Raw genomic sequence first — 22883 nt, 5'->3', positions numbered from 1 at the left:
TTTTGATCGCAGCTATTTTGTCCCCATTGATAGGTGCCTGTCTCGTTTTTAAAGTTGTTAATCTGCCCTCCTCTGACATTTCAATAGGGGCATGTTGCAGCCTCCTGGCGCCCTTGCGTCTGTCTCCAGTTCCTTCCTAGACCATCTGGTTCAGCGATGCCCTTCACACTTATCTCTTAACACACACATTTCTTATTTACACACAAAACAGAATTAATTTACACAGAACATTTTGAACCGGAACATCAAGTTGCAATGCAAAAGAAAACACTCATGGCATTCTTTTACTGATTTCAAAATGCTAAACCTACAACAAAGGGGTGACCTTAAAACGTCTGTTACTGCCTTGAAATCAGCCCAGACACAGATTCCGGCTGATGACGCTTTACCAAATGGCCCATTAGGCCATTCCTTTCTGCTATCCAAAAAGGGTGGCTGGCAGGATATGATCAAATCACACACCAATACATTTAACACAAGCTACATTATTATTCTTTATTTTTCATTTTAAACTATACAAAATACAAACATAAAATCCTATTACTACAACTGTATATCATAGGCCTTATATTGCTAACAAGTCTCTTTCAGCGACAAATGTAGAAACCTGTGCTTTTGGAATAGGAGGAACTGAGCTCCATCTCTGCTGTCCCCAGGAAGTTCTGGGTAGCCAACAACTGTGTGTGCTACGTGGCCTTGGGTTTATTAAAATGCACAACCGTTTACCCAGTGCAGGGAACACAGCTTACGTGGCGTACGGACCCTTTTGGCCCTCGGGACAGAGACCAGTGGGAGCTGCGTGCGCTCAGCCCCTCTCGAGATCAGCCCCACAGAACGTTTTCCCTTCTCTCGGATTTGTTCTCTGGCTGCTGCCCTGAGAATGGGAGGCCTCCCTATTCAGAGCCCCATCAGACTCCAGGCCGCACATGCATAGCGAGAGGCTGACATGACGTGGAGGGACAAATTAAACCATCCGATTGGCTCATCCGCCAGCCATTCATTCTCTGCTCTGTTGACAGAGGCATCTCCACACACCGATGCCGGGTCCCAGCACCAACATTCTGGACTCTAGGTGGAGACAAGAGGGGCCCTCCCCTTGTGCTCCCACCCAGTCCCCAAACTGTGTCATGCTCTGCCCGAGCCAGGAGCCCACTCGCTGTTGAGCTGCGTGCACCGGGATCTCCGCATCCATTTCTCTATGATCTCATATGGCGTCCAACATCACAATAACTAAGAACTTGCAGCACTCACATGCATCCCATGCACCTTTGCATGGGAGCAAAGGATTCTGGGATACACTTAAAACCTTCCATCAGCCTATCCCCGGGCCCTTTGGCGTAAATGGAGATGTTCCTTTGGAAGAGAAGGAGGTTGGCGGAAACTTCGCAACTGGTGCAGAGTGATCCAGGACGGGCCTGCTGGCGAGCGTCCAGAGCCGTCACATGACTATTCTGCGGCCTCTAAGGTCTGGCGCTCTCTGCCTGTGTGCAAGATCACGCCTGCTGCTGCTCCTCTGCACTAAATGTGTCCGCGTGGCTGTCTCGTAGCAAGACGTGTGTCAGCCCCTCCGAGAAGAGTTTGACTGGACCAGGGAAAAGGGTTTCTCCTGCTGCAGGAGGCAGATGCCGGTAGCTGTGCATGTCCTTTCAACAGTGTCCCTGCCCTGCTCAGATCATAGACACCCTGTTCTTAATGTACACGTGGTAGGGGTCGCTCCGCTTGTCCACCCTCCTGGACTTGGTGTAGCCCAGAATCAAACTCCCCACCGTAGCGGCAAACAGGATCATCACAAACAAGATGTACATATAGGAATAGTCGTCCTTGCTGGCTAGCTTGACGTGACTGCCATTTGTCCGCCCCGTGGCCTGGTCTGGTGCGCACAGGATGGCACCGTGAAGCGTTTGGTTCAGGGCCGTCAGCATTGACTGCAGGCTTTGGTACCACGTCTCCGTCAGGTTCCCCACCTCCATGTCCTCGCAACTCCCAGGAAACTTTCTGCCAGGATAAAAGGGGAAAAGTGACTTCAGTCAGGCCTCACTGGGGGATGGGGAGGGGGCACGTACACAGTAAAGAAAGACCCACTGCAACGAGTCTCAGAACCTGGGTTAACTACCTGGGATTGCATTGCAGGGCTACATATAGCAGTGTAGACGTCCGGGCTTGGGCTAGCGCCTGGGCTCTGAAACCTGGCGACGGGGTGGGTCTCAGAGCCTGGGTCCAACCTGAGTCCGGATGTCTACACTGCTAGTTTTAGCCCTGCAGCACGAGCCTCGGTCAGTTGACTCAGACTCTGAGATCGCAGTTTATTTCACAATGGTTTGAGGGAGCTTACGAGTCACACAGCATCACTGCTGCAAGCCAGGCCCTGCGGTCATGCTGGCTGATTAGCACCAGTGTACAACTTGTGCATATTGGTGAGATGGAATCAAAGTGCAGCTCCCAGATAACGTAACATTGTGATGTCACCTTCCCCCGAAGGATCCCAAAGTGTAATCCTAATGTATCACCAGCCACAGACACGCAGCGCCACGGAGATGCAGCCACCTCTGGTGCGGAGCACAGCAACCAGACAGCTCACAGTGGGGACATTTTGGCCATGTGCACTTTGGAAAACCCTGTTCTTATGTAGGGAAATCCTGATCCTTTCCTCTGGGGCTGCAAGATAGTCGCAACAGATCCATTGCAGGGTGCCAGGCGCAGGATTTGTGGAGTCTGTAGAGAAGCTCTGGCATAGGCCTTACAGATCATGGCTGGGCAGGGGCTCTCTGTGCATGGCTCGGATGATGGATTGAGGTAGGGTGCTACTGGAGCAGGAGGGTCTCCGACCCACACGGATCCACCAGCCCTATGCCCTGATGTACAGGGGGCTGGGGCCGGGGGGATGGAGGGGGGGGTAAGTAGAGCCCACTGACAGTAACTGCCTCTTTAGGCCTGGTGGGACAGGAAGCTATTAGGGTTCAGCACAGCTGGAAGGATTTTCCCCCATCAAAAGTGCTTCACGTCTCTGTCTCCCACACTGCGCTACACCAAAGCTCTGGTGATCCCTCACCAGGTGGGAGCCTCGGCAGAGGTTCTCCTCGTATTTCTGTTCCCTGTTTTGCACCGCCCCTCTGGTAGCCACCCTGGGGACTTTCCCTTGGCCAAGAGTGACAAGCTACAGATCGGTCCCTTCCTTCCCCACCCAGGAGTCTAGCTTCAGTCTGCCTTCTGAAGGCCCCTGGAGCAGAGCGCAGCACAGAGGAGACCATCCGGCAAGGTCTACACCTCCATCCACATGGCCCCTGTAACTGGGTGATCACCAATGCCGACAACACGCTCCCTTCATTGTGCTCCCAGCTGGGAGGGGCACCGTGGAAGACCCTGGTTAGACAGACGCGCAGTCAGCCCCGTCCATCATGTGCTGGGGCAGCCGGAGAGCAGTCATCCCTGGGTCCTAACCCCATGTCAGGTAAGCCAGGGTAAATTCTTTGTACTTACACAGCGTCTCCCATCCAAAGAGCGAGACAAAGGGGCCATGTGGTGTTGGCATCCGTCCCGTTGTGGAGATGGACAGGTACCGAGATCCCCAAGGTCACACAAGGAGTCACAGACGTCCACAGATAGGCTCCCTCGGGGCAGTCACCCTCAGAGAGGCCAGAGACCGAGTAGGCCTGCAGTGTGGGTAGCCCATTGGTGAGGTGGAGCGGAGGAGCTGGTCCCGTCACTGCCTTCACAGGGCCTATCCTGTGGACAGACAGAGGATGAGTCTCCAGGGCTGTCGATCAGGCACCATCATTCAGTTAAACTAAACATTAAAGTGGGAGAGCTCTCTGGGGCAGGTACCACCTTCTTGGTTCTGCGTCTGTACAGCGCCGAGCACAACGGGACCTGATCTTACACGGGGCCCCAGTTTAACCCATGCCATGTGTGGCTCTCTGCCCCTCTCTAGCGGCTCGGCCCCAGAGATTTCGGATGGTGCCACAGCCATTTTGCTAACGGATCTGTTCAATTCACTCAAGCAGTGGAGACTGACGCTCTTCGATTCAGAGCTTCAATCCCAGCAGACAACCTGCCCGGGACACTGTCATGCGAGGCACCGTTGTAATGCAACAAACCAACCACCTGATCAAACCTCCCGAGATTTCAGCAAAGCTTTCGGCTTGCTTAGGGGCTACGCTTTGAGTCTGCTCCGGTTCTAGCTGCTCCCCAGCCCGGAGCTGGTCTCTCTTTCCCAACATGTCGGGAAAGGATGTAAAAGTCAAACGAACCGAACAGTGACTCTGGGGAAAGGTGAGCCCCTGGCGTGAGTGGAAGTGCAGTGAAACCCTGAAATAAGGGGGGTGGAAGTGTGAATACAGGGGCCTTGCGGGAGGGGAATGGAGAGATGCCAGGAGCACCTGGCGTGTGCAATACACTCATCCCACAGCAGCATCAAAGCGTGCGCCCCCCTAATTAAACTGCCCCCCAGAAACACTGCAGAGTGGGGCAGCATTGGGCACTCAAAGCTCGAGCTAGGGAGTTAGTCACAGCTAACTGCCAGGGGTTGAGCCTCCTTCCAACTGCTGAGTGAGGCCGAACACCCTCGAGTCCCAAGGACTTGTGGAGCATGGAGGATGCTCCCGGGATCAAGCCCGTGGTACTAATTGGGCCTAGCTGTGAGTTCAGCTGTAAGGAGTGAACATTCCTACAACAGCACAACACCTACGGTAATAAATGTTGATGGGGAAAGGTGCAAAGGGAAGCCACAGAGAGGAAAGGAGTCCAAACAAAAAGGCCTGTTGATATAGCTCAGGGACTGTGTTAACGCCATGCCCCGTAACCAAGAGAAGGGTTGGACTGAAAATCAATGGACCAAAATTGGTGTGTCGGAAATTAGGTCTAATTGGTGAACAAATTCAGGAGGGGAAGGGCTGTTGACCCATTGCATCCTTCTGGGGTCCTCAAAAAAACCTAACACTTTTGGGAGGAGTGTGGGGGGGAGAATCAAGAGGATGAAACTGGCTGCCAACAACCGCTGGCTGAGAGACCGGAGAACAGGAATGGAGCGAGATTCCCCATCACGGCTGCCACCCCCACCAGCTCCTGGGACCCAGAACCCACAATGACTCTGTTAGGTCTTCGTCGTCCTGATTCTCAGCAACGTCCCGACAGGGCCAGGCCAAGAGAAGGACCCAGACTCAGGCCATATCTACTCTACAGACCTGTATCGGGATCACTACATCGCTCAGGGATGTGAAAAATCCACCCCCCTGAGTGACGCACTTCTACTGACCTACCTCCTCGTGTAGACAGCGCGATATCGCTGGGAGAGCTTCTCCCGCCAACATAGCCGCCGCCTCTCAGGGAGGTGGATTAACTACACTGCTGGGAGAAACTCTCCTGTCGGTGTAGGAGCGTCTTCACGTAAGCGCTACAGCGGCGCAGCTGTGCCGACGCAGCGTTTGAAGTGTAGACCTGCCCTCGGCGCTGCAGGTTTTGATTCCAGCCCTGGGGCACAGCGATCTGGCTGGCCAGGCAGTTGTGTGAGAGCAGCGGGGGCCCGAGCAGCACAGGCCCTTGTGCAGTTGGATGGGGCAGAGGTTCTGGGGGGCGGTCAGGGGATGGGGAACATGAGTGTGTGGGGGGGGGGTTGGATAAGCGTGGGAGTCTCAGGGGGCGGGGGTGGGGATAGGGGTCAGGGGACCGAGAACAGGGGGGGATTGGATAGGTGTGGGGTCCCGGGGGGCCTGTCAGGGGGCGGGGGTGTGGATAGGGGGCGGGGCAGTCAGGGGACTGGAAGCAGGGGGGTTGGATACGGGGTGGGGGTCCCGGGAGGAGGCAGTCAGGGGACAAGGAGTAGGGTGGGTTGGATGGGTGGAGAGTTCTGAGGGGGGCAGTCAGGGGGTGGGAAGTGGGAGGGGTTGGATAGGGGGCAGGGGCCAGGCTGTTTGGGGAGGCACAGCCTTCCCTACCCAGCCCTCCTTATCATTTTGTAACCCCGATGTGGCCCTCGGGCCAAAACGTTTGCCCACCCCTGGTGTAGCAGAACATCGTGGTGTCGTTATTAGTCAGCATATGGCAACGCCCTCTCTCCTTCCCTCGCATCACTGGTACCCCATGTCCCAGCACTCAGGGGTCACAAGAGCCGAGGAACGACCGACAGAGGGGGTCAGCGCCTGCACTCGATCAGTGACCGGACAAAGGAAGGAACTGCCGAGCCCAGGCAGAGGTGGGACGCAGACAGTAGAGAAAGGGGAGGATGTCATGCAGCCAGGGCTCCTGACGACTTGTTCCCTCTGCTTCCCCTGCCCCAGAGCTCAGCCCCATCTGCACCATGCGTCCAACGTGCATCCACCAGCATCAATGGGAATCTGTCCTTCTCCCAATCTGGCTAACATTTCAGCTCATCCCTTACACGCAGACCAGAGACAATAAACACAGCTTGGGCTAACCATGTCCTGGCCTTGCAACAGCTGGTCAGCTCCTACTTAAAGGCTGGCTAAAGACATACTCTTGCCAAATAATCCACTTCACTGGATCCCGTAAGTATTTAATGATGGTATTTTATTACAGATCACCTGGCGGGGCTGGCCCAAGGAGGCACTACAGGAATTCACAGGGCCTCATAATGCATTAACCAATGAGACGAATTACAGCATATTAAAGTCCATTTACAAATACAGCAGCAATGTCCATTATTAATGTAACAAGCCCCTAATAAGCAGCGACAGGTCAGTCCTGTTAGAAACAGTGGCAGGCAAACCCTGGATCTGGATTTTGCATTTGGCCGAGAGGTTCCAGCTGCAAACAGCAGCCCCATTGCTGGAGCAGGAGATTAGGCCTCAGTTTGCCCCTGACTCTGGTCCCATTGCCAAGGAAGGGAACCGAGCTGGCCCATAAGTTGTAAGCATGTGCAGGGCCCCCAAGCCGCCCTTATGCTTAAGGTCCTCTCTGATCAATGCACTCACAGGGAGACAGACCCATCCACAGCAAGTGTCACTAATTATACTAGCAAATGCCCCTGCCCCGCCTGTTTGCCGAGGTGACACATCACATCTCTTTTACAAAGCGAGACCCAGGCACAAAGAGACACTTGCCGCAGGTCAGAGACAGGGCATGGCACCCAGGAGCACTATGGTAGCAACAGACCTTCTCCACATCGCCGTCACGGAGCTTAAACCAGGGTCAACGTCCTTTGTTTGTCTCGACTCAGCTGCCTTTAGAAGCACGTGTCCCACCCTGCCAAGGAACTGCCCCGCAGCAGCGCCGGTCAGATGGGCTCAGCTGAGCCCCCTTGGCGGCCTACGGCACTCAAGAGATGAGGGAGCGAAGCAGGAGGGGAGCAGTAGGGGGTTGCCAGGGGAGATGATCCACTCCAGGAAGTTTCACACCATCTGCATAATGAAGAGGCTGGAGAAGTCCTGGCCCACGGGCTCCTATTCTAGTTTGGTAGCAATATTATTGCTTCCTGCGGGCTGCTGGCTTGCACCGACCCTGCAGGGAGGGAGCATTTGCCACCGTACCAGGCTAACCTCTAATCTCTTTTGAAAAGTTCCATGTAAAAGGTCACTTCTCCCTGGCCAGCCTTCAGAGATGGGCAGAAGAGACCTTGGTTTAACATCTCATCGGAAGCATGCCATCTCTAAGGGCTTGTCTACATGGGGAAACTTACTGGCATAATCATACCTCTACAGTTATACCCGTGAGCCATTTTTAAACGACTTGCGCTGGTGAAAGGGGTCATCCGGCCCCTTCTGTAGATGGACACTTGCTGCCCACAATAGAGGTAGCAGTAGAGCAACAATCCTTACACCATCCACCTGTAACCCCAGAACCAACTCGGCCCCGGACCTGCCGTGGCCGGGAGAGGGGCAGCCCAAACCCAGTCCCGGCTCAGACCTGCCACGGCCGGAGGGGGGCAACCTATCCCACGGCCCCAGCCCCGGAGCTGCGGCGGGGAGAGGCACCTCTCCCCACAGCCCAGGTGCTGCAGTGGGGAGAGAGAGCTGGGGGGAGTTCTCTCTCCGCGCCGTAGCACCGGAGCACCCTTCTGCACCCAAAACCCCTCATCCCCGGTGCCACCCCAGAGTCCACACCCCCAGACGGAGCCTCCATCCCCTGCACCCAACCCTCTGCCCCAGCCCTGAGCCCCACCTCAGAGCCTGCACCCCCAGCCCACAGCCCTCACGCCCCAGCATCCCAACCCTCTGCCCCAGCCCGTAGCCCCCTCCTACACTCCAAACCCCTCAGCCCCACCCCCACCAGATGAATTTTGTTATGTGCACCTATTTGTCACACATCACCTCCATATTGGTGCACGTAACAAAATTCATTCCGCACATGGGTGGGAAAAATTAGAGGGAACGCTGGCCCTGTGTATAGAACCAATGTGGAGTTTGTGCCTGGCTCATAACAGACTGAGGTTGGTACTCGAGCTCTTAAGACACCGCAGGACAGCTTGACACAGAGGCCACAGGCTCAAGCCCTCCTGCTGCTCACACGCGTGGGGTATCACGTGATAAGTGGTGGCCCTTACAGGAAGCTCAGTTGGGCAGAGCTCTCAGCTCAGGATGAGCGTCCCCAGAGGGGGAGGTCTCTTAGCTCAAAGCCAGAGGCAATGTCAGAATTCTCTGGGGTCCAGCCGCTAGAGGGAGAGAGCCACACTTAGTGGTTTGAGCATTACCCCCTTAAACCCAGGGTTGTGAGTTCAATCCTTGAGGGGGGCAACTTAGGGATCTGGGGCAAAAATCAGTACTTGGTCCTGCTAGTGAAGGCAGGGGGCTGGACTCAATGACCTTTCGAGGTCCCTTCCAGCGCTATGAGATATACCTATCTCCAGATATTATTATATTACTAAGCAAGCATTGACTGATGACATACTCATGTGCCCCAGCCACACCCTAGAGGAACCACCAATCTCCTCACTGGGGGAAAGAGGACCAAGTCAGCCCCTGACTTCTTGGGGTGGTTGTTGTGGCCTAGACCAAGGCCAAGTTTATTTCATAGCTGGCTGAGTAAGGCATCAGATGGTAACAACCATCAGCCAAATCCCAACACAGGCTGGGTTTGAACTGCTGCCCTAGAGCTGGGAGGAGCTGCAATTCACGACCAATCCCACAAGCTAACGAGTTCCCAGCTACACCTCTCTGAAAGGACAACAAGGCTCTGTAGTGACAACAGGGCTGGTCCACCTGAACTTCCTGCCCGGGCCAGACACTGGCTTCTGCAGCTCTCCCGACAAAGGAAAGGATAATTGTCCCTATTATTCAGGGTCCTGCCTGGGGGCGGAGTTGAATACCTGCCCGTGTCTCTCATGAATGCAGCAATTGTTCTGTCAGAGGGTAAACTGATATCTTGGGATGTCAACGGCTTAGTCACCTGCTAAGGAGCTGTATCTATACACTTGTCAGGCCTATTGTTGCAATCCCCTTTCTAATGCCTCAGTCAAAGTGAGGCCTGGTCTACACTACAGGGGTAGGTCACCATAAGCTGCCTTGCGTCCACCGAGCTGTGGAAGTATCTTCACTTAAATTCAGCTCCCGTTGATGTAAAGTGCCCCCCTACACCGATTTAGTAATGTCACCTCCCCAAGTGGTGTGGAGTCATGGTCAATGTCATTAGGTCGACACAGTGTCAGCGTAAAGCTGCCTAGGAAGGAGTACTGCGGAAAGGGATCTGGGCGTCATAGTGGATCACAAGCTGAGTCAACAGTGTAACACTGTTGCAAAAAAAGCAAACATCATTCTGGGATGTATTAGCAGAAGTGTTGCAAGCAAGACACGAGAAGTAATTATTCCGCTCTGATTAGGCCTCAGCTGGAGTATTGTGTCCAGTTCTGAGCACCACATTTCAGGAAGGATGTGGACAAATTGGAAAGAGTCCAGAGAAGAGGAACAAAAATGATTAAAGGTCTAGAAAACATGACCTACGACGGAAGATTGGAAAAATTGGGTTTGTTTAATCTGGAAAAGAGGAGACTGAAGCAATGGGCTTAAATTGCAGAAACGGCAGTTTAGGTTGGATATTAGGAAAAACTTCCTAACTGTCAGGGTGGTTAAGCAAATTGCCTAGTGAGGCTGTGGAATCTCCATCATTGGAGATTTTTAAGAGCAGGTTAGACAAACACCTCTCAGGAATGGTCTAGATAATTAGTCCTGCCACGAGTGCAGGGGATGGACTAGATGACCTCTCGAGGTCCCTTCCAGTTCTGTGATTCTTCAGGTCTTGGAAAAGTTTACAGGGAGAAATCATTATCTGGCTGCGGGGTACAGGATAAAAACCCGATCGGATGTCCTGCTCTTCTTTGCATGAACCATTTCAACTAAATGTTTGCTCGCTTCATCTTGAAAGCCCTTATTTCAGTGGATCTTGAATCTCCTACTTCATATGAACAGCCATAGTGGGCCAGACCAATGATCTATCTAGCCCAGTGTCTTGCCTCTGACAGTGGCCAGTGCCAGGAATGAACAGAACAGGGCAATTATTGAGTGATCCATTCCCTGTTGTCCAGTCTCAGCTTCTGGCACTTGGACGTTTAGGGACATCCAGAACATGGGGTTGCATCCCCGATCATCTTGGCTAATAGCCATTGATGGACTATCCTCCAGGAACTTCTTTAATTCTTTTTTTAACCCAATTATACTTTTGGCCTTTACAATGTCCCCTGGAGGGAAGGAAAGGGGCTTTCAGAGGATGGATCTACACGAGAGTTGTGGGTCCCACTTGACATAAGTAATAAAACATGGGGGAAGCCTTATTTCTTGGGAGACAGGATTAGGGAGGTAAATGAATCAGCAGGCTGGAAACAGAACATCTGGACTAGCTAAAATAAGGAGGACATCCAGGAAACCATTTATAATGGGCAAGATAATGGATAAGCTAAGCCTGGAACATAAGATGGGGTACAGAGTAAGTTGCGCATGGACAGTGCACACTGTACAGAGATTGGTTTCTGGAAAGTGACCGTGCCAATCCCAAAATGTGTGATTCAACATACAGTAAATGCCATATAAAGTGTAATTATATATAAAGGAAGAGATTTGCTATGTAACTTTGGATGTGTGGTACGCCCTATACACACCCCCTACGCTTGAGTCTGAACAACTCAGCCTAGCTGGGCCGTATGCCAAATAAAGGAACCAGAGTGACAAGACTGGAGTCAAACTGAGTTCTTGGGGAATCGAGGGGAAGAGGTCTCAGGGAAAACCCAACAGCGTGGTGCCATGACACAGATCCGCTCGTCTGGAGCAGGTAATGTATACACCCCTTAGAGTAAGGGTCGCGACCCAGGGTTAAAGGAAATGGCATTGGAAGGGTTTAAGGGTTTAAACAAAGTTCGCACCACACTGGAAAAGTAGGTTAAATCTAAGGGACTCCCCAGAAGTATTACAGGGAAACTAAGATTGGGTGAAAAAAGGAACTCCAGAGAGTGGTACCGGAGAGGAAAAAAAGAATGCGTGGCAGAGCACAGCAGAGGTCCTCTGAAAGCCACTGAAATGTTCAAAAATTCTCGAAAAGGCAGGAGGAAAACAATGTCTATTACCTATTTGCATAAATCCAAAGTAAAAAGCAGCCGCCCTTCCAGAATGCTCGGTTTAATAATGAAACCCAGTTATGGCAGTAAAACTCTGTGCAGTTATGTCCGGCGACACCCTTAGTAATAAAACAAATTATGCAATGGGGAGGTCAAGTGGTGACAACTACTACCACTATATGCTCTTCCCCCTGAAAAGCCTTTACAAGCCATTCTGAAGGAAATGGGCCCTTCCCGATGCATGTGTCTGGCAATAATTCATTGCGCCAGCTGCTGCAGGCAGAGTGGCAATCTCATTTGAGTTACTGGACTATAATAATTCAGTCAAAATCTCTAAAAAGAAAATAGGGATTTCAATACGGTTTCACTGCTTCCAGATATACTAGTGAAAATGTAACAAAATCTGACATCAAAATATAATTAAGAGCAGCGCAAAGGGCATTAATCGGCTCAAACCACAGACTGTAAAAAGGGGAGAAAACACCTAGTCAGTGAAAAAAATACCGCCCATCCCAAAAAAATAAATGTAAGCGTAACAGGTTACTAATGCATCACTCCTTCCACTCTGCCAACAACACCAGCCTGAAAAGTTTCTGCTACCACTGGCTGGAATTATTATTATTAATTTTTTTTTGGCTGATTTTCAACCACATTACAGAGCTGGGCAAATTTTGGCGAAAATGAAAATGTTGATGAAAAATATTCAGCCCGATTCCAGCTGCTACTTTCTGCTCCTTCAAAACCTTCCTTAAGACCCACCCGCACTGCAATGCCTGTAAGAAGCATATGCGGGTTAATGGTAGATCCAGGAGAACCCAGACTGTGAGTCAAGCAATCTGGGTTCTCCTCCGCTCCCACTAACCTGATATGGGACCTTGGGCAAGTAACTCCACCTATCCGTGCCTCTAGGACCACCTCTCGCTAAGTGTTTGTACACAGCCTGGCGCTAGGAGGCTGGTTGGATGCTACGGCTACGTCAGGTGGTAACTGGGTTGTCAGCGTATGGAATGTAAGGTGAGGCTAGATGGAATTGTGCAGCTCTAAAATGCTGGACTGGAGCCACGGGAGCGGGGGGTTGTTATGAGAAACTGAATAACGATTGCTACAGAAAATGGGGTGGCTTTCCTGCAAACTCTGATTCTGCAGTGGGAAGAAATACCTGCATACCCTGTCCTGTTGCCAGCTCAGTGGATTGCTGCCAGGAAGTCCCACCCTCTTTCAGACAGAGGACTGTAACCCCAGAGCCCTTATCATAATATATTTAAAACCTCCCATAAAATTCCAGGGCTGATCCTTCTAGCCTGGACTATGCTGGCAGAAATCAAGCATGGAATTCCCGTGTCCCAGCTCCACTGGCAGGGGCAAGGATGGAAGCCACAGTGGAGACAGGGCTCAGGCATTTTTCTCCCTGTATGATGTCTGCAGGTGTTAGACAGCAGAGTGGTTAGGAACAGCTGAGCCCTGCCCAGGGAAGCGCTTTCACCATTATTACCATCTATGGATCTACACCACCAGGGAACCGTGGGGTTTATTTTTGCCAACCCAGAGGCAGCCTCTGTTAAACTCTGCCTCAGTGATGACCCCACATCTGTCCTAGAGCTTCACTTCCACAGGAGTTTGACAGAAACACCGGAAAGATCCACATCCTCCCCAGGGCCGGCTCTAGGATTTTTGCCGCCCCAAGCGAAAACAATTTTGGCCGCCCCCCCGTTTTTTTCTTACCCCACCCCCGGCCCCGCCTCAACTCCGCCCCTTCCCCAAATCCCCAGCCCTGCCTCCTCCCCCAGGCTCTCAAGCCTAGGAGGGAGGGAGAGGGAGAAGCAGCGCGTGCGCCGCAGCCACTCGGGATCTCCCCCTCCCTCCCAGACTCTCAAACCTGGGAGGGTGAAACAGCTGTTTCGTGCACCGCGGCCGCTCGGGATCTCCCCTTCCCTCCTGGATTTGAGAGCCTGGGAGGGAGGGGGAGCAGCGGTGCGCAAATCAGCTGTTTCGCGCGCCGCGGCCGCTCGGGATCTCCCCCTCCCTCCTGGGTTTGAGAGCCTGGGAGGGAGGGCGAGCAGCGGCGCGCGAGCGACAGCAGCGCAGGTGAGTTAGGGCGGCCGGGGCACGTTTTTAGGGGCGGCATGGCCCGCGCCAGAATGCTGCCCCTAAAAATGTGCCGCCCCAAGCACCAGCTTGTTTTGCTGGTGCCTAGAGCCGGCCCTGATCCTCCCCCATTCTCCCAGTGGAAATTCAATTTAGCATCTGTCCTCGTATAGTGATTTCCACTCTCCAAACCCCCGATTTAGGAGAGATGGGTGGACTCGCCCTCCCGCTCCCAGGAGACGCTGTGTGTTGCCAATCCCGCTTGACGAACACATTTTATTGGAGGTCCTCACCACACAGGCAAGTGGTTCCCATCCCAGCTCACATGGCTGCTTTCTCCCCTCGCTTCCTTTCCTGCTGCTATCTAGCCATAGTTCCTTTCCACCACCCTCCTCTAGCAGAGGGGACCAGCAGGGCACCAGCAGGTGGCGCTCTCCCAGATTGCTACTGAGGGCTAGACCTTGCAAGGACTTGCGACATTTGGATTTTTAACACTCCCAAACATCACAGGGGTTTGAAGGCTGGGGATTTTGGTTAAACCACTCGCTAATGCATGTGATGTCAGGCTTTACATGTACGTGAGCATTTAGTCATTGAAATACACAGTTCATTTCAAGGGGTAGCGACCCACATAGGGGTAGGTATCTGCACAATCACCTTCAGTAACCCCACAAGTCAGTCTTTGTCCCCCTCTTGTGGCTGATTCACAGAAGGGGTTGAAGAGTCTGTGGTTGCTAATTGAGGGTACATCTAGACAGGCATAAAGGCATCTCTCTGTATGTGTGTATATATATCTCCTCAATATATGTTTCACTCTATATGCATCCGAAGAAGTGGGCTGTAGTCCACGAAAGCTTATGCTCTAATAAATTTGTTAGTCTCTAAGGTGCCACAAGTACTCCTGTTCTTTTTGCGGATACAGACTAACACGGCTGCTACTCTGAAACCTGCCTTTAAAGCAAGTTAGCTGACATTTTAAAATCCTGCTGTGGACGGGACAAGCTGTATTTTAATGTGTGTTAGCTGGAATTGTTAAAATACCTCTTGTTCGGTTCACAGCACTAGGGTTTGAAAACATGTTGGCTAAATTGCTTTAACCAACATGTTTTGAAAATACACCTTTTATCCGAGCCTAGACAAGCCCTAAGGGATTTAATTCTTTATTCAATTGTTTGAGGCTTATACTTTCGTTACTGAAGGTCCTATCTAACTCACCTGATTGGTCCACGCTGGTTCAAGTTACATATGTCCAATATACTATTTCCAGTCTCCTGTAACAAAACCATAGTCACGTAGGATTTCCCAGTGCCCATGACACAGCTACTTAGAACTTCACTGTGACATGTGAAAGCCCAGATCCTCCTGCTCCCAAAGCACTAGCCCACATTTTTTATTATTATTTGTATATGATAGTGCCTAGGAGCCCTAGTCATGGACCAAGACCTCATTGTGCTAGGCGCTGTACAAACATAGAACAAAACAGTCCCTGCCCCCAAAGAGCTTAAAGGAGAATCTCCATTAGCTATTAGCAGCATAATGTTTATGACCCAGTTGAGTGGTTCTCACTCCACCCAGTAGAGGGCAGTCCTGCATACACTCTAGCCAGGACATTCAAGTAACAACTAATAATTATTCAACCAATTCCCCCCTTCAAACTTTGCAGTGCCTGCACACCTAGAGTTACCTCTACCCTGAGAAAAGTCTTCAGTGTAAAAAATACCTCCCCTCGCCCTGCTACTACAAGGGCGGCAAATCAAGGCTTTGCCAAGCTCCCTCAAGAGGACATTCAAAGCCAACAAGTATGACAATTATTTTTGCCCAAACGTTAAAACTTCTGCGAAGAAGTTAAGCGCCTGAAAAGGTGCTTTTGTTAGGATACGCTCCTCACCCCAGCATCACTTGTCATCTACACCCACTCTGGCTTTGTATCACCCCAGTTCCAAAGCAAAGGCACTCTCCACAACACACACAGGGCCAGAACGTCTCAATTAGGACAAATCTCCCTTCCCCCAACTCACACACATCAGGTAAGTGTCACCCCTGGGAGTCCCCTGAGCAGTTTGGTTCTCCCTGAACCCTCCAGTGCCTCCTGGAGCAAAAGGACAGGGGGTTGGGGCACAGGGATATGGGTTGGGAGGGATTTGGGGACAGGGGTGAGGGGGGCAGGTGAGGGACCCTGGGTCAAGGAGTAGGTAGTAGGTGATGTCTGAAGACAGGTGGTAAGGGCTCTTTGGGGGAATGTGCAGGGGGTTTGGAGGGTCCCCTGGGACAGGGGATAGGAGCTCCATGGGGAAAGTGTGGGGGGAGAGTCAGGGCCTCCTGGGACGGGGGGGGGGATCGGGGATCCCCTGGGGAAGGAGGGAGAATCAAATATCCCCTGGGACACCAGATGGGGGCTCCCTGGGGAAGGTGAATGGAAGCTCGGGGTGGGGGGGGGGTCCCGTAGGACTTGGTATGGGGGCTCCATGGGAAAGATGAATGGCGTTTTAGGGGTTCCCACGGTGGGTCGGGGGTCCCCGGGGCAGTGGATTGAGGCTCCCTGGGGGTGGGATCAGGGGTCCCCAGGAAACGGGAAGGGGGAGCCCTGGGGGAGATCGGGGCAGGCTATGGGGGCTCCCCGGGGCAGGCTATGGGGGCTCCCTAGGGAGGAATTCGGGGGGTCTCCAGGGAGGGGCTTCGGAGCTCCTTGGGGAAGACCCGGGGATCCTGCGGCACCTCTCGAGTCCCCGGGCCGTGGCAGGGGCAGCGAGCCCTGGCTCCCCGCAGCGCCGTCCAGCTCCCCGCCGGCACTCACCCGCCGCTCGCTGGCTCGCTCCCCTCAGGCTGTGGCTGCAGCACGTGGGGGCCGCGCTCGGAGCCGCTGCCCCGGTCCCGGTCCCAGCCCCGCCCCGGCTGGGAGGGGAGCGCAGCGCAGCGCAGCGCAGCGTCCCCCGGCTGCGGCCATCGGCACCGCCCGTCCCGGGGCAGGGCCACCTGCTGCTGCTGCCCCACACTGCCGCCGGGGGGAGCCTCTGCCCCAGCTCGGGGCCCGGGGCCCCTCTCCCCTGATCGGTGTCCCTGCCCCCTCCAGTACCTCAGCCCCAGGGGCACCCCACACAGCCCGGGCCCCACCGGCTCCCTGCCACGTCCCCCTAGGTGAGGGGTCCCGGCTCCCTGCCATTTGCCAGCAGTCCCCGGGCCAGCGGTCCCAGCTCCCTGCCACGTCCCCTGGGCCTGGGTCCCGGCTCCCTGCCATTTGCCAGCAGTCCCCGGGCCAGCGGTCCCAGCTCCCTGCCACGTCCCCTGGGTCTGGGTCTCGGCTCCCTGCCATTTGCCAGCAGTCCCCGGGCCAGCGGTCCCGGCTCCCTGCCACGTCCCCGGGGTCTGGGTCCCGGCTCCCTGCCACGTCCCCGGGGCCTGGGTCCCTGTCTCCCTGCCACGTCCCCGGGGCCTGGGTCCCGGCTCCCTGCCACGTCCCCGGGGCCTGGGTTCCGGCTCCCTGCCATGTCCCCTGGGTACAGGGTCCTGGCTCCCTGCCATGTCCCCCAGGCCTGGCATCCTGGCTCCCTGTCATATGCCCCCAGCCCCACCCCCTGCTTGGCCAGAGTCATCACTAGGACGGATGCAAAAGTCTTGGGGAAGTCAGGAGGCGCTGAAAGGACTGGCCCAGCATTTCCCTCTTCTGTACTCTTAGTCTTTCCTGTTCCTCTTCTCCATGCCAGATCACCCCTTGCTGCTGTCGCCAGGTTCGGCACCCTTTGGCCTAGCGGGGTCTGTGACACCAGTCGCTCTTGGTTCATGGAATTAAATGAGCCCTCTGTGCACTATGGCAGCTGGCAGCCCTGGGAAGTGTGATTCCCAGAGAGCAGGGGCAGTGGCCCGGCAGCCTGCCCCTACCGGTCATGGGCCTTGTTCCACGCTCCACAGATCTCCTTAGCCCCGGTCCATCTGGGTGGAGAGCTGGGTGCAGGAGCCAAGCTGCACTGGTGGTGTTGGCCGGGGAGCATTCCCACGAAGGGGATGAGAGAACGTACAACACATGCCAGATGCTAGTCGCCTTGTTTAAGGCACTACGGGAAGGCGCTCCGCTACGCCGGTGGTGAGCGCAGTATCAGAAGTGTTAGAGAATAGAATGTGTGTCCCAGCTGATTCTGTTTGATCTCTTGGGTGCCTTTGCTGTGGTGAGTAATGAGGGTGTGTGGTCGTCCTTAGCAGGAAGAGGTGAGACAGCTTGGCAGTGGCTCCATTCCTTTTAATACGGAAGGACCCAGGTGGTGATCAGGGCAATTGATTATCTAAGCCAAGGGCTCTCTTTTGAAGGATACTGTATGGTCGTGCAGTATGCGTATACTAGGTGGATTAGCAAGGAGATGTGGGTCATGCTATCTGCTGTGTGTTGAGAATAACTATCCTTATAGCTCCATTATGGATGATCCCACCGGTGGAGAGGGCTGGCTACCTGCTGCCTACTGGAGACTGGGGTTGGGGTGAGGTCTCATTGGGTGAGGCTCAGTCAGGACCAGATGGAGGTAATATTGTTCGGGTGGGGGACGTAGCTAGAAGAACTGACTGGAATTTGATCAGCTCTGCCAACTGATGGTTACTGGCCACTCTATGTGAAAGAGGTTAGCAATTTAGAGGTGTTCTTAGACTTGGGGCTGTTCTGGGGGCCTAGATAGCTGAGGCCCTTGAGCATTCTCCAGGAGAGCCCCTCACCTCTAGAACACGCTTCCCACCCTGCTCTGCCCGGGCTGATGGGCTGCACTGCAAGGCTCATGGGGGAATTACATTGGGGACTGGACCCAAGAATGGTTATGGGGGACAGTGGCATTGGATCTAAGCTATTTAATCATAGAATCATAGAACTGGAAGGGACCTAAAAGAGGTCATCTAGTCCAGTCCCCTGCACTCATGGCAGGACTAAGTATTATCTTTTAGACCATCCCTGACAGGTGTTTGTCCAACCTGCTCTTAAAAATCCCCAATGATGGAGATTCCACAACCTCTCTGGGCAATTTATTCCAGTGCTTCACCACTCTCACAGTTAGGAAGTTTTTCCAAATGTCCAATATAAACTGCCCTTGCTGCAATTTAAGCCCATCCTCAGAGGTTAAGAAGAACAATTTTTCTCCCTCCTCCTTCTAACAACTTTTTATGTACTTGAAAACTGTTATCATGTCCCCTCTCAGTCTTCTCTTCTCCAGACTAAACAAACCCATTTTTTTCAATCTTCCCTCATAGGTCATGTTTTCTAGACCTTTAATGTAATGTTATTCCTTATTCCTTGAATAAGGAATCTTGTAACCCCTCCCCAAGCTTGGGATGAGCCTTTCCATTGTATTATAGACCAAAATAAATAGACACGGTCCCCCTCCTTCCCACTACAGGCTTTGTGCATATGGGTATCAGGGTTTCTCCCATGTGCACTTGGAACTTGATCCTGCAGGCCTGCACCCCAGTGATCCCAATTGACTTCGATGCTGTGAGCAAGGACTGCTTCTGCCCTGGTAAAGGTTGCGGAACAGGGTATCCAGGACGTTGCATAGGAAGTTTTGTGCACGTAAGAGTTGGCATGCATAACTGTCTGGAGTTTGGGAGGGGATGTCTGAGAGCACCATTATTTAATTTCTTACTAGAGAAACCAGCATTTCATAATCCTGGCTTCAGGCAAAGGAAGAGAACAACATGTGGGTCCACTCCCGCTCCCATTGAAATTAAGGTCAAAACTCCCATCAACTTCAGTGGGAGCAGGGTTGCACCGTGTTATTTGTGCTTTGTGGCATGACTGTAATCCAAATTCAGTCTGATCTCTGTGTACCCTAGCTCATTAATAGACAAACCCATGAGATATACCTGAGTTACACTTCAGACAAAGTGTAACCCTTCTGCCAGGTGGAGCCGGCAGCAACCAGGGCTAGGATCAGTATCTAGGGGTTCCTTTTCAACAGTACAACACAGAACTGGCTCGAGCCCCCACCCAGTAACCTGGGAAAATTCCACACCACCCCTGCGTGCCTGAGAGGCAAAACTTCCCCACTCGCAAGCACAGAGTCTGAGTGTAGAAAAGAAACTTTTAATGAAAGGAGGGAAGTCACCCAGCATTAATTAGGGTAAATGCCACAAGCAGGATTCATAAACATAAAACTGAGCAGGACACCCACCCCAGGGCGCGTGGGGCAGAGCCTTCCGCCTCGTGTTCTACAACCAAAAGTTCCTTTTCTGTGCCCCTCTCTGCTCCCTCACCATACTCCACTCACAGGGGTTTTCCTTGGTCAGTGAAGACCCAGGGTCAGAGGTGCATCTGTGTGAGTTCACCTCCCACCCGCAGAAGAAAGCACCTTGCTTGCTCTGCCATCTGAGCGCTTGCTCTGGCTGGTTGCCCTACCAGCTGTGGTTCCACTCCGCTCGCTGCCCCGCCAGCCACTTGTTTGCTGCACCCGCCGGCCACCTGCCTCTCTGCTGGTCAGTCTCTTAATGATTTTCAGCTTTCTGCAGGCTGGGTAGAAACACAACCCCACCACAAGTGATTTCAGCTCTTATTTAAGCACTTAAATAATAAAGGCTTTTAAGAGAGCCTATTTATCTCTGTCTTTGAACAGTGGGAAGGACCAGGTTAAACCAGACCAGGGACCCTTTGGAAGAATCCACCTTTTTCAGCTGGGACATCTGGCATTTGAGACCCTGGCTTAATGAGGTCTTTTCAGCTGAGGGTGAACCCCTCATTTGGCCTAAACTAAGCACAGTTCTGCTCCCCTTTATTCATACAACAACATTGATAACTACATCTCACTACCCCTGCTTTCAGTACTAAAGTGATTTGTAACCCAATACCAGCCAAAGTGGATCACTTTGAGCAACACAGCTCTATCTGCTGGATATCTTGGCAGAGTAGGTGTGTTCATGTAAATACAGTTTGCTACTGAAGTCTCTCCCCTCCCAGCTAGCTGTCAGGAGAGATCTCATTCAAACCCTGCTTACATAGGTATCCCTGGGGATGGGAACTCAACTGGTAACACTACAAGCTCCCATTTACCTACATGTGCCATACAGAGTCCTTGAATGCACCTTCACCCCTAGGTATAAAACTGGTCTGCTATTAAACCCCTTTTTCAAAACATAATTATTATTAAACATAGGGATGAAGGATGGTCTTCTGATTACAGCACCGGGCTGGGAATCAGGAGATCTGAATTCTATTCAGGGCCTGCCCATCAGCCTCCTCGGTGCTCTTGTACACAAGTCACTTAGCAGCTTCATGCCTCAGTTTCCCCACCTATAAAAGTGGGTAATAACAGCTAGCTGATAGGGGTATTGTGTGGCTTAATATAGCCATGATTTTTGAGATCTTTGGATGGCAGCTGATTCAGAAGTGTTGTTATGCTTTCCTTAAGGGGATATCGGTCATCTATGGTGCTTATATGGCCTCCATCACCACAGCAACTGAGAGCCTTGCAATCTTTAATGTATTTATACTCAGGACACCCCTGGGAGGGAGGGCAATGCTATTATGCCCATTGCACAGTGCAGATCTGAGACTCAGGAACTAAGTGACTTGCCCAAGGTCACACAGGAAGTCTGTGACAGGGGAGGGACTTGAGAAAGGATGTCACCCTTGGTGTCCTGGCTAAGTTCCAGTTTGTGTAGTTAATGGTCATTTGTCTCCTTATATTTTCCTTGACGTTTCATATGGATCCACAATTCCTAAAATGTTAGGTAGTGTTGCCCTGTGCTGTGAAACAACTGCCATGTTACACCCCAGAACTGGCTGTGTTTCGGTGGTGGTGGAACAGATACCTGCTGTACATGCCATCTGGAAAGCTCTTTGGATTCTTTGAGCAAATGGGAACAATTATTCATAAACATTCCTCCCCTGATGGCTGTTGGTCAAACGACAGGTCAAAATTGCATTGGTGCTTTAAGTAAGCTGAGGCCACAAACTCATTTCACCTGTGATCTCCGCCAAAGTTGAAACGACTTTGCCATCTGTTTAAAAACTAGTGTGAGAACAGAAAAACATGTGAGCAAAGAATTAAACCAAGGTGAAGGAATCTATTGAACTATGTTGTCTCCTAATGATTTTGTTCTCAGCAAGCTGTCTTTTTCCCCTTACATTATTTTGGGATCGTGGGGAGGAGAATTTGGTAACCTGTTTTGAATAGAAACAAAGATGAAAGCCTCCATGTCAGGACAGGGGGAGCTGGCAGTTGGCAAGGGTGGTTGGAGGACGTCAGGCCTGATGATGCATTACTCATTTGAGCTATCTGTCTTGTGCATGGACTTTTAAGACAAGTACTCATAGGTTAATATCAGCTGACCTATGAAAATCCCTGATCCCCAGCTAACTTCTGCCTAATAACACAGTAACAATCCAGTGGCCACCCAGGATATGTGGCTGTAGATTTGTTACACTGGCAGGACTGAGTGTAGGTAAAACCCAGATTCGGGAGCACAAGTTTTTCCTAAAAAGAGGAGTGTGCAATGAACTAGTTAGTATGTATAGGTCCCACTGTCTTCTATGGGATGGAATTGCTCAACTCTTTGTCATAGGCTCTATAGTGCTAACTTTCATGGAGATTCTCCTTTCGTTCGAGTGGTAAGGGCCTGTGCTTTTTGAGTAGGAGGATCTGAGCTCTATCACAGTTGTCACTGAGGTATCCCGGTGCTCCTGGTACCCAGCGCAGTGACATAGGCAGACATGGATTTGCTACAGTAGAATAGAAGAATTTGTCTGGGGGGATTGCTGTCATACCACCCCCTACCCCAGCAATAAAACATATTGCATGTGCTCCCTGTCCCTGTTGGGAACCATTTTCCTCTGCTGCAGCTAGCGACCATGATGCCGAAGTAAGGAGAAGTTCAGCTCTGTCCAGCTCCCAGGGGGTTAGACTCACAGCCCCCGCGCTCCTCTGGCGAGAGCTAACAAGCTGGCACTCGATCCATCGTGAACTGAATTCTGTGCTCACGCTCATGATTGATTAGCTTGTGTTGGGCCCTGCTTTGTTCTTTAGCCCTGGGGATGTTTGACACCGGGTTGCAATAGCCGATGGAATGGAGCCAGCACAGAGATTAGAGCGGGTAATAATTGCCTAAACAGTAACAGAGCCGGCCCAGAAAGGCTTCAACTCAGGGAAGCTGCCGCCTTTGGCCTGTGACCTGTGCTTTCTGCTCAGCGAGCTGTGGAACCTCCAGAGGCATGGTTGGTTTGTCCCAGATTGGAGATGACGCCCTGCCCCAATTTGGAGTGACGGTACCTGTGGGGCGTCCTCCCCTGCCAGACAGCAGCTGCGTGGGGCCCTGCCCCTTACCCTCAGGAGTAGCAGGGGTAACA

The 22883-nt window shown here is 52.4% G+C and overlaps 1 protein-coding gene across 3 annotated transcripts; it reads right to left on the bottom strand.

Moving 5' to 3' along the window:
* Positions 1–476: 476 nt before the first annotated feature.
* KCNE3 (potassium voltage-gated channel subfamily E regulatory subunit 3) lies at positions 477–16475 on the bottom strand. 3 transcript variants are annotated; one of them, XM_054015904.1, is made up of 3 exons: positions 16371–16475; positions 3478–3723; positions 477–1995 (listed from the first exon to the last, which is right to left on the bottom strand). In XM_054015904.1, exons 2-3 carry the CDS (start codon positions 3489–3491, stop codon positions 1668–1670), a joined length of 342 nt encoding a protein of 113 aa, XP_053871879.1. In that variant the 5' UTR covers positions 3492–3723; positions 16371–16475; the 3' UTR covers positions 477–1667. The 3 variants fall into 3 exon arrangements, with proteins under 3 accessions (XP_053871879.1, XP_053871881.1, XP_053871880.1); XM_054015906.1 differs by lacking the exon at positions 16371–16475 and adding an exon at positions 16292–16310; XM_054015905.1 differs by lacking the exon at positions 16371–16475 and adding an exon at positions 5256–5315.
* Positions 16476–22883: the final 6408 nt, after the last annotated feature.

This window comes from Malaclemys terrapin, chromosome 1 (genome assembly GCF_027887155.1).
Source record: "Malaclemys terrapin pileata isolate rMalTer1 chromosome 1, rMalTer1.hap1, whole genome shotgun sequence".
NCBI classification, from domain to species: domain Eukaryota; kingdom Metazoa; phylum Chordata; order Testudines; family Emydidae; genus Malaclemys; species Malaclemys terrapin.
Note: the sequence above shows the minus strand (reverse complement) of the source record. Positions and strands in the feature narration are given on the sequence as shown.